The following is a 12073-nucleotide window of genomic DNA, read 5'->3' on the forward strand; positions in this document are numbered from 1 at the left end:
TAGCATAAGGAGAGACTATATGACACAGATATTAGAGAAATGAACTAATGATCCATTTTACACAGCATCCCAGTTTTGACAAAATAAAATTTGGATACTGCAAAGACAAATTCCCTATAGTGTAGCTCCTTTGAGAATTATTGTGTTTGAAAGGATAATCCCGTGTCACATTGGACAATTCTAATTCTATATTTTGCAGTGCAAGTCCAAAGATCAGTAACCGCTTCAAGAACACAAATTATGAAAAAAATAAATTTGTAAAGTATATTCAAAAACCCACAGCAAATTCCTCATGGCCTTTGACATTTGTACTATTAATTAAACTGAATCTCCTAAATATTTTTTGATGCTGCAGGTATCTATTTGCTAAATTGCATAGATAAAAGAAACTCTTACTAGATAGTAAAATGTTCATGCGAGTAAAAATAATTTTTTGGAGATTTGAAAGAGAAGCAGATGACTTTAGAATAAAATGCAATATGAGATTATTTTTTTATAGTTTAGCTACAGGTGTATTATATTATGTTTATAAGGAAAGATGATTGCCATATGTGGGGCTGAGGAAACAAAGATACAGGTAAGGGTAACCAAAATTTCCCATGGAAAAGAAATAATATAGTTATCACTGGAAAAAAAAGAGAAAGACAAGTTTTGACCTGTGGACAGTGGGTAGTGACTGGGAGGGAGCTAATAATATGTGCCCTAATCGTGTGTCTGTTGACACTGAGGGTTTTGGTATTGAGCACAGCTGTGTGATTTGGTGTCCAATGCATCTGTCAAAGACATTGTGTAAGCTTCCCTTGGTTTACCCCAGCTAGCTACTGAGAGAGTACATGCTACACTGGATGAAGTGCCCTCCTCTGCAAGAAGTTCACCTATGATCTGGAAATCATACTGGGCTTATGATGAAGTGTTTACAGGAAAGGCAGAGGAGATGCACTGACAAGCCCTGTGTGTCTTGTAAATGCATGATCTAGGGAAAAATCAGTCATTCTGAATTACACAGCTGCCTATTACTTCATTCCTCAAACTCCATGACAACCCACAGCACTTCCTTCTGTTCACATACACCTGAAGAACTTCTCTTAAATCTGGGAACAGTTTAGCATGTCTTTAGCATGTGAAGTAATATCCCAGGGCATTTTGGACAAAAAAGGCTGTGATCAAGTCTTACAAAACTGTAGTGAAGCAACATCCTGATGAGCCTGTCTTGTGTTTTTTTTTAATTAGCTGGAGGCCACTGGATAATCATTTCCAATTAAGTCATGTGAGTCCAATTCCTTGAGAACACTGTGAGCATGAAAAAATAATTTAATTTATTATCTGAAACTTAATCCCTGTCCATGTTCATGACTGTGCATGCAAGCTTGGCCCATGTGCCATCCTCAGCAGTGACAGTTGGAGAAACTGCTGCCCAGAAGCCTCTTCCTCTGCTTTACTGCAGCGCACCTCCCTCCCTGACACGCTTCACTCAGATCACTTGAATTTAATTAGCAATTAAAGTTGTAAAGGTTTTACAGTTCAACATATCTTGGATGAGGTATCATTTGAATACCTCAGCTAGATATTCAGCAATCCCTGTGCAGGCACATAGTGGTGAGCAGGAGAAAGACACTGCTGGAAAGTGTCTTATTAATATATTAGTTAGTAATTTCATATCTGTGCTTTGTCCTGACTCTGCATCCTTGGAATCACAAGCGGTTCTTTGTTAACTACAAGAATCATATGTTCAAGGTAATTTTTTTCCATATAAATTAAATGGATTGTGAATTTAATACTTGCAATATTTATTAAATGCATCTCTTTTTTAGTCAAGAAACATTTTGAAATTATGTTCCAAGGCAGTTTAATGTGTTAACTGTGGTATTTGATTACTTGAACAGGTATTCAAAATAAGAATATTCTTTGGTATGCAGGAGTAAAAGAGATGTAGAAAGTAAATTACTTCCTTTTAGCTTAGCATTTCCACAAATGCACAATAAGAGCAACTTCACTAGTCAGCATCTTTAAAGAAGTGGTTTGAGACGTTGACTAGCCTTTTTTTTACAAGAGTTTAAACTAAATAAATATTTTTCATCTTTTAGACGTACAATTTGTATACAATTCTTTCGGCTTCTTATATTTAGCAATTGCCCTCTGCTCTGTGGCTTCTTGTTCTAGAACATCACTAAAACATTTCATTGTCATTTTTATTACAAAGCTGATAAATTACACCCTGGTCTTCTACGCACAGGTCCTTGACCATAAAAGACTGTGCTTGGGAGGAGAGAGAAGTGCAGCATTTTACTGGCCATTCCCCTTCAGAAGGAAAGGCAGGATCCTGCCCACATTTCAGTTACCTCAATGGTTTGGTGTGACAGCCTGACAGTCATAGGGGCCAGAATGGTAAAGAGTAAACAGTGAATTAATTGTCTATCACAACCACAGTGCTTCCTGTCACACCCATTGCTCAGGCCGTGTCCAAATTCAGAGTATGACCCCAGTACATTGCCACATATGAAATAAGGGTGCTATTATTTCCAACTTTCATATTCCAGTTTAGCTCCTGCAAACCCCAGAGTTCTTGGGCATTGGATTCTGTCACACATCTTATTCACTGATGGATAATGTAACACCAAGGCAATCACTCAGTGACCTTGCCCTCTAAGCTACCAAGTCAGACATTGCTGAGAGGAAATGACATGCAGCTTAAGAAACTTGTTTATATACAAAATACAAATACGGAAGTGATTTCACCTTTGTTATTGCTGATAATACTCAAGGATACAGACATCAAAAATCTCTAAATTCCTGTGCAATTAAGATCAGCTATTGAGTCTACCTCTACATGCCATCTCCCAGTTTGCAATGGAACTTGGACAAAATGCTTAGATGAAGTAGAAAAGTGACAGATATTATTACTATTAGAAGCTGTGTATTAGAAAAGCAGGATGAAGAGATTCCACTGATAAATGGAAGTATATGGATATACAGGAAAAATCATGGAATTCAAGTCAATACCTTTTTCAGGCTCAGTTTCAATACTCTCAAAATAGTCTTGCAGAAAGAGATTGAAAGTTTCATTTTCAGTAAATATTCTCTGGTTTTTCTGAGTCTTTTAATAGCAGATCTTCCTTTTTCCACATCACAAATTTTCTGCTTGCCTACTTCCCCCAACCACTTACATGCTATGATCCAGCTGTTATTTATTAAAGACTGGCTCATAATGTAAAGGGCTTAAGTCTTTTTTCTGTTCAGTTATTTTTCCTCAAGTCCCAGAATCTCTTTGTATGAATTTATTTTCCAATTCTGTTCAAGTGAAATAAACCAGCAGCTTCTTCCATGTCCAGGCATGTCCAAGACCATTATAACACATCCTGCTTCTTTACCACAAGTAGGGAGAGTTTAGAAACAGCGTGAGTGAAGGGGAGGTGGAAAAGAAGACATCTACAGATCCTTCTAAAAAGTTTAGGAGGTGAAATTATAGTGTGTGTGTGTATGTTATTAGTTCAAGCTTCTTTTGACTTAATTTGCTGTTGTTTATAGAGTTAATGACAATTGTTTACACAACTGTGTTAAGTATCCTTCTACTTCTTTCCATAAGTCAAATATGCCAAGCAGAACTGGAATGACATTTCTGGATGAAATCTCAATAGAAAAAAAAAAAAAAGAAATGGCAAAATTCCCAGGTAGAAGTTTGACAAATCCTCTAAAAACCCTGGCACTTGGACTAGATCCCACAGGATAATACAAACTGCACTGCCAGAGGACAAACAGTTCTGTGGTGGAAGAATATTAGCCTTGATGTTGGCAGGCTGTCGGTGAAATGCTCTGTTGTGCTGCAGGGGTCTTCCTGGGAAAGCACCCACTCCTGTCCCTGAGTGTGTGGTTAACTGCTGGCGATATGGGATGAATGAGTCTGAATGCTGATGAGCTGAGGGAAGAAATGAGCAGTATTCCTGGACCCATTCTGGCTGCTTCACTGCTGCATAAGCTGGCAAGTCACCCCCGACATCTACATGGTCTCCACCCCAGCAGAAGGACAACAGCGACTTCAGGGCAAAGGAGGGATCAGCTTCCCAGGACTGGGATGGGAATAGCAGCATCTCTTTACCTATGGGACCAAGGCATGAAACAGGCATCTGACCTGCTTTATTTAAGTGATTCTGGGCACCCCTGAAGCAGAACTCATCAAATAGTTGACCTGTAGGTAAGGCAGGAGTGCCATGTGAGGTATCAGCTCACTCCATTCAAATTTGAGCTGCATCTTTGCCAGTAAAACTTCAGTGTCCCCTGGCAATGCAATTTTCAAGCACTTTAAACTTCTGATTAAAGCCACAACACAGCTCCTGTTTTTATCCTGCAATACTTAAACCCAGGACTGAATACCCACATTAGTTTGAACACTAAGACTGCTGTCTTAGGGTTCAGCATAAGAAGGCAAGTAATCTCTTGGATCCATGTGTAAATATCACACTTGCTCACACATCTCAGAGCCATGCAGGCTCCTCAGCAGTGAAATTGCATCACTCGTGCTGCCAAACCCAAGGCAAGATACAGCTCTTCCTCCCAACACTCACCAACTACTCCATAAACGTCAGCTTGAGGATGCAGGCAACAGGATCTCGAATAGGAAACCAACAACTGGAGATGCAACATGTCTATTGGCAGCCATGCAAAAGTCACAGAGAAAGAAAGTCTTCCTAAACATCCAAAAAGGCTCACTGAAATATTTGCCAACTGGGTGTGCTGCATCTCAATGCTCTGACTGATTCTCCCCTGGACGCAGCAAACAGGGTGTTTACAAAACATTCAGCTGAAAGCAGAGGATAAGTGCCATATGCCAGCTGCTGCTGCCAGGCACAGAGATACAAACGCAGTATTTAAACCGTCCCTGCTCTGTGTCTGGAGTTCTATGTGGCAATGCAACCATATCCTACAAATGCAGCTTGGGATGCTCTTCCACGACCAGCAGAGAGAAACCCTCTCTCTCCTAGCTTCTCAGCCTTCCTGGCTGACTTCTTGTACCACTATTCCCATCCCACCCCTCCTTCATGGAGACTCTTCTCACCCCTTAGGGTGCCAGTGCATTTGCTAACTTCAGCATCAAACTATTTTTAGTGGGAGTAAAACCCAGTAGTTTTTCTGGGCTGTTTCCTGTAGCTTCAGCCCTCTGAATTGGTTTATTGAGGACACACTTGGTATTAGATGGGCACAGGAAAACAGCAAGAGCACAGGCCAGGCTGGGAGGAACAGGAGGACCCCGTCACAGCAGCAGTGGGCTATTGGCTCAGCCACCCTCATCCTACTGCAGCCTTAGACATAAACATTTGTACCACTTCACTCAGTGATTCAGGGACCTGGGCTCTGACCTGGGTCACACACAATGTGACCTGACACCAGCCAGGCTGTTCAACTCCAGTTTCCTTTGGAAGGATGCCATGCCTTTCCCCAGGCCACTTTGCAGACTGCAAAGCTCAGCTGCTGTGGTGCTAGGATTGTTTTTATGAAGTCTCCAATATGTTTTTTCTCACTGGAGAAGTGGTTCCTTTTTTCTTATTTTTCTCATGTTCAAAGAGAAGTGGTTTATTTTTAGCTCATGTTTCTCCTTTTGAACTTGCATGTGGGTATTAAGTCAACACAGGAGAATTCTGTTTCCAAAGATGGTTCTCTCAGAAATGACAGTCAATAGTCACCGAGTGACAGTGACCAACTGACTGTGGTTCTGCAATCCCTCCATGAGGTGCAGTGCACCAGGTTCAGAAAAGGTCATAGGAACTGAAAGTAGGACTTTTGGCAAAATGGGAAGCATGGAATATATGGCACAAATCCTCATCACCTTCCATTTGATGTTGGAGAAGTTTATTAAAAGGTTCTGCTGAGGACCTTTTATCCCAAAGCTGCCTGTAGTTCTGTAGGGTGATTTCTTCCGTTTCTTCTTTAGTTGTGAACGCACCCTTGGCTAATAGGACATGCAGACCAGGATATATGATATGGGGTACTCTACTGAGACTTTGTGGTGTGAGGGAGAAAGGGGATGAGGCCATAGATCCATGATTACATGGGCCAGGTAGCAGCCCAAATAATAGTTCTGTAACAATGCTGGGATGTCAGGTTCAAGAAAAGAAAAATTAGTTTTTTGTATAATTGGCTATGTCACAAAAATTATCAGGTACAAGATGGGCTAAAGGAAAGATTTTTTTTCCTGGCATGCTGAGGTCCTGAATGCAAGGACTTTGAGAAAACTGAAGGCAGTTTCTGGAGGTCCCTTCTCAAGCACTGTGAGGAATTACAGATTGTTGACCCCCACAAAGAGCCAGGTCACTTCAGCACCTCTGAAAAATGGGGCAGTTTTTGTCCAGCCCAATTTAGGAATGAAGAAAAAAACCAACATACTGTCCAATAATATGATTGCGAAATCAGGGGGTTTTGGGCAAGGTAAACTGTCATGTGTTTGCTTGCTTCTAAACCCAAATTTGTTTTCTGCATTTCTGTGGAAAATCAGAGGATGTTATAGGCTGAGTCATGCCATTATTGACTTTAGCAAGCACAGCACTGATATAAATAGTGAAATACTGGTGCATCTTAGACAGAGGAAAAAGAGATTGAGAGGTCTTCTAGCAAGGGCTGGTAGGACAGGGAGACAAAGATGAAGACCAAGACCCTTCTTTTCCTTGAGTTATTATATTTTATATGTTCCTCTGCTTTTCCAGTGGCTCCAGAAAAGGAAAAAGAAGATATGCAATTTGCCAAGGTAAGGACTACAGACAGAACTGATGAAATAATTTATTGAGAAAATGAACATAGCGATCGATTAGCAATGTATTTTATTACCAGATCTCTGCACTTGAAAAGAAAGTTTTATATTCTAAACTGTTGCTTTTTCTTCCCCATCAGAAATATCTTGAAAACTTCTATGATTTTAAAGAAGAGAAACACTCTCTGTTTAAAGCAAAGGACCTCAACCACATGGCTGACAAAATACGAGAGATGCAGTCATTCTTTGGGCTAGAGGTGACTGGGGAGCTGAATCAGAAGACACTGGACATGATGAAGCAGCCTAGATGTGGAATCCCAGACATCCGTTCATACAGCGCCTTCCCACGCAGCCCCACGTGGACGAAAGAAGATGTGACCTATCGGTAATATACATTAGAGCACATTTTTCTCCACACCACTGGGAAGCTTTGTGAATGCTAGGCAGAAGTAATGTAAACAGGTTCTTTACTATTTATTTCTGCATTTCTCCATAAAAAAGCTCCATTCAGGATGAAAGGGATAGGAATGTGGGAACTATTCAGGCTACCAAATAGTGATGAGAATACCAAAATAGGGGTTTACAGTAGTTAGCTAATAGCCTACTGAATAATATACTCAATGGATAGAAAGAATACAGCTGAGTATAAATGTTAGGGTTTCTGAAAGGTATAAAAGAAAACTGTGAAATCTTTATCTGTTATGTAAACAAATATTTTGGAAATAAACCACTTGAGACACATAAATAATTGTAACAACAGATTAAAATATTTGACCTTGATACTATGTGTCCCAGTCACGTGTGATCTGGTTGCTTTTAATTCCTTTTGTCTTTATTTCACAGGATTCTGAACTACACTCCAGACATGCTGCAAGCTGATGTAGATGAAGCAATTGCAAAAGCCTTCCAGCTCTGGAGCAGTGTCACTCCTCTGAGGTTCACCAGGGTCTATGGAGGTCAAGCAGATATAATGATTTCCTTTGCAGCTGGATGTAAGGAATCTCTGTTGTCAGGGAATCATAGTACTTGTCACTTCTTCTTAGCAAGATAATGTAAATCATCCCTTTTTTCCCTCTTATTTTTAGTTCACGGTGACTTCTATTCCTTTGATGGTCCAGGAGGAACTCTGGCTCATGCCTATGCCCCTGGCAGTGGGATAGGAGGAGATGCCCATTTTGATGAAGATGAAAACTGGACCAAATTTACGACCTATGGTGGTAGGCAAACTTAAATATTGTGTTGACTGTTATTTTATTAGAAAGCGTTGTCTTGAAGATGCTGTAAAGTCACATATCCCATGGCAGTAGTTCCAGTATTTACTGAGATGTAAAATGTCAGCAAAATTTAGTAAAACAGTTGTGCATATTTTGGTCCAGGATGTAGTCACAACAGTCCCTTGAAGTTAATGCAGACTGCAGTTACAGCTCCAGTGAAGGAAATTAAGTTAGCATGGAATAGCAATGTTGGGTAATCGTGACTTCAAAAGATAGGAAACTTTCACTCTCGGATAATGACCTTAAAAGTAATAATATAGCCTCTCACATTTGTTTGTTTGCTTTGGTTTGGGTTTTTTCCTGATTTAAAGTCATGCTCATCTTTAACTTCTAGAAAGGAAAAAACATCTTGAATCTATTGGTGAATAAAATTAAATATAGCAGTGAATTGTTCTGGTTTCCAGCAGTGTCCAGGGATTATGTTACATGTTACTGGTTTTGGAGGGAGTTACCAGGCGAATTTCATGTCATTTATTATTCCCAAAATCTGATCAGGTGACTAAAACCTTCTCACCTGCTTTTCAATTGTTAGTATTAAATAAACCTTGAGTCTTTGTTGGACAATTTCTGCAACATGGGCAAAAACTGTTCCCAGAGTGATTTTCCAGTGAGAAATTAATGCCTATGATTCAAAACTCATTTCTTCTCCAGGAGGCCAGAGAGCTCTTACTTGGGCATAGTTAGATTTTGCCATTTTTTAAGACTGTGACTGATATGACCTCACATGAGAGAATAGTGCCTGTATCCTGCTGTCAAGCAAAAATTTATTTAGTGTTTGTTATTTGTGTGGATCTTTTGTAGGATACAACTTATTTCTTGTTGCTGCTCATGAGCTGGGCCACTCACTAGGTCTCAGTCATTCCAACGTTTTCGGTGCTTTGATGTATCCTGTATATATGGCCGTGGATACAAGGAACTACCAACTTCATCAGGATGACATTGATGGCATTCAAGCCCTCTATGGTAAGCAAGAAGCATCATTTTCTGGTGAATGATGGATAACAATTTATAATTAATTTTACCCAGCAGATAAAATGTACCAAACTTCCTACTACAAGAAAAATACTGTTATTATTTTTGGGCAAATCTCTTGGGGTTTTTGTGGCTAACAGTCTACACTGCAAAATGGAATCTGTAGACCATATGCATTCCAGTTAGTCAAAAGTTCCAAGAGCCTTTCCCCAGTGATATCAGAGGAACAGCCCACATCTGTAGCATGAAACTCTCTTACATTCCACAGAAGGGTGGTTTTGTATGTGCACATCTGCATATACACTTGGCTTCACACGGTACTGCCTGAAATGCTGTGACATGAACTGCTCTGATCCACCTTCCAATTCCACACTTATTTATTTTCCAAAGGACCCCCCAAGGAATCTCCTGCACTTCCTACAGAAGCTTTTCCCCCACAAGAACCAACTGAAATGGTACCTGCAGAAGCATCAACTCCAATGTCTCCCAGGGAAGAACCAACAGAAATGACACCCTCCAAGCCACCCCAAAGACCAGAGGACTGTGACCCTCATCTGACTTTTGACGCTGTCACGACTCTCCGTGGGGAAACACTGTTCTTCAAAGACGGGTAAGTGCTTTTATTTCCAGCAACATCTTTTTGTTAGACTCACAAAGGCAAAGCACAAAGCTCAGTTCAAGGAATTTATCCTCCCTTGGTTATAAAGGAAAATATTTTTTTTCTGTAAGTGTTAAGGCAACTTTGAAAAATTTTGCAAGCCACCTGTGCTGGGTGAGTAACATGGTTTACTAATGAGTACAAGGCTTTAATCCATCATACATCACTGTCCATGTCTATTAAAATTGTTCAAGGCCGAATAATTCCAGTGTCACTCCTCAGCCTGCAGCTGCTTTACATGCAGCACTGTCTGCATCACACTATCCTGTGTGTGGGCCAGGGAGCTGTGGAAAACGTCTCTGGTGATTTTTAGTGTCACTCTGACCTAGGATTCTGCACTAGACCAGTATTGTCTACAGAGAGTCTCTGCTGTTGCAGGGTGGCCTTGTTTTGGGCACACTGGCACTCACTGTAGAGAGTTGCTGGCTGGGCACATCCACCCTGGTAAGAGCAAACAGCAGGGTCAGGGCTTCACCCCCTTCTTGTCTTAGTAGTTGTGTTTGGATTGAACAAGCTTCCTTTGATGATGTGGGTCTGATTTTCCTTCTAAAACATATGAAGGATTGTAGCTTAATAGTTTTGAAAGAGGAGGGGGAAAGAGCAATACTTTCTTAACCTGGGTTTTAACGTGTTTCTCAAGAATTTTTATTTAACCTTTGCAACCAAATTGAAATGAGCTGTGCCTACCTACATGGGTCATGATGAAGAAAAAGCTGCAGTTGTCAGCACTGACACAGATATCCTAAGGTGTCCTGGACAAACCATTATGGTGCAAATGCTGAAGTCCACAGGACCACCAGCTGCAGGTGACCCTGGTTGAGTCAGGAGTTGGACAAGATGAGCTTCAGAGGTCCCTTCCAACCTCAACTATTCTGTGACCTCAGAGCAACCTGTAGCAAAAGGCACAGGTCTGTGAGGGAGCAGAGTGAAGGACTGCATCCCAAAAGGGGTGGTACCTCTGCCTCATAGGGAACACTGGTTCCAGCACCCAGACAGTAGGATTTCAAGTACATTTATGGGCCTTTGATCTCCTAATGAGATGACAGACAATGAAGCACTGCTGGTTTTGTTTCTAACAGGTTTGTCTGGCGCAAAAGTCCATATTTCTCAGAAATTGAGCATGACACCATCTTCTCCTTCTGGCCATCACTGATAGCTGGCTTTGATGCTGCATATGAGGTTGACAAGAAGGATCGAGTGCTATTTTTCAAAGGTACTTCTCTTACATTTTCATCATTTTTTAATGCATATGTGAAGTTATAGCAATGTTACTAAATGTTATTTAACCATAATGGAAGGTATATTATGCTAATATTCATATTAACTCTAAGGCTAGTGCTACCACTAATACAGGATATTCTTAATATTTAAACCCACTTAAATTTTGCAAATTATTTTACTGTCAGTAACTAATGCTGCTTCACAATGGTCCTACATAGACTTCCTTTGGTCAGTGACAGCAAAGACCATACCTGAGACAAAATTAATTCCTACATTACATTATCTAAATACATTTTTAAAGATGAAACACACCTAAAAATATATTGACTTTTAATTATTGAGTATATAATACTCTTAATGACTATAAAAAATAGAAAATCCAGCAGCTGTGAGATATTCAGACTTCAGTGAGTCCTAAGTGGGTAATGTTCTCAGCTGGACATCTGTGCTGTTTTTGGCATTTACTACACAGAAAGCTCTGGGGCTTTGGCAAAAAGGAGATCAGACTCCTCAAGAATCCTTACAACTTTTTCTGTTTTCCTGTAGATGGCCAGTACTGGGCTGTCAGTGGCTACAGAATAGAGCCAGGGTTCCCCAAGCCCATCCAGAACCTGGGCTTCCCCAGCAGCGTCAGGAAAATTGACGCAGCCGTTCACGACCAAAGTACCAAGAGAACCTATTTCTTTGTTGGCAACAAGTACTGGAGGTAAGGTTCTTCTCTCTTCTGTACAAGAGATAATCAAAAGAGCTTTTTTAATCAAGTGATAAGAGTATTTGTACAGGATGTTCATGTCCTCTTTTTGTCAGCCTTCTCAGCTGCTTAAAGCTGAAACTCAATTGCTCAGGTCTTTTTATTAAACAAAGTCTGTTACACCTGAGTGTTCACTTACTCTTATCAGGCTGTGATTAAGGGGCAAATGAGTTTTGTTTACTCATTAAGAAGCAGTGTAAGTTAGTATAAAAATGCAATGTATTATAATTAGTATAAAAATATAAATCGAGTGGACTTTGTTGTCATGTCAGGTCAGGTATTCCTTCAGTAGTTACTAAGAAGCAGAATTTCTCTATGAAATTTATAAATGACAAATCAAGAAAGTTATAGAAGGAGACGAAAATATTTACTTCCTAAGAAACAGTTCAGCTAATCTTAGTAATAATTAGTCTGTAATCTTAGCAGTAATCTTAGACTAATAATTAGTCTGTAATAATGTT

The 12073-nt window shown here is 40.1% G+C and overlaps 1 protein-coding gene across 1 annotated transcript in view; it reads left to right on the forward strand.

Moving 5' to 3' along the window:
• Window positions 1–6570: 6570 nt before the first annotated feature.
• LOC102045216 (stromelysin-1-like) overlaps window positions 6571–12073 on the forward strand; it is a 6426-nt gene continuing 923 nt past the window's right edge. Inside the window, exons 1-8 of the mRNA XM_005417717.2 lie at window positions 6571–6733; window positions 6877–7121; window positions 7580–7728; window positions 7822–7953; window positions 8812–8973; window positions 9373–9592; window positions 10720–10853; window positions 11408–11567. Of these exons, the coding sequence (XP_005417774.1) occupies window positions 6629–6733; window positions 6877–7121; window positions 7580–7728; window positions 7822–7953; window positions 8812–8973; window positions 9373–9592; window positions 10720–10853; window positions 11408–11567 (1307 nt within the window). The 5' untranslated portion in view covers window positions 6571–6628. The remainder of the gene's footprint in view (window positions 6734–6876; window positions 7122–7579; window positions 7729–7821; window positions 7954–8811; window positions 8974–9372; window positions 9593–10719; window positions 10854–11407; window positions 11568–12073) is intronic.

The sequence above is a fragment of the Geospiza fortis genome, unplaced genomic scaffold, assembly GCF_000277835.1.
Source record: "Geospiza fortis unplaced genomic scaffold, GeoFor_1.0 scaffold16, whole genome shotgun sequence".
Taxonomy (NCBI): domain Eukaryota; kingdom Metazoa; phylum Chordata; class Aves; order Passeriformes; family Thraupidae; genus Geospiza; species Geospiza fortis.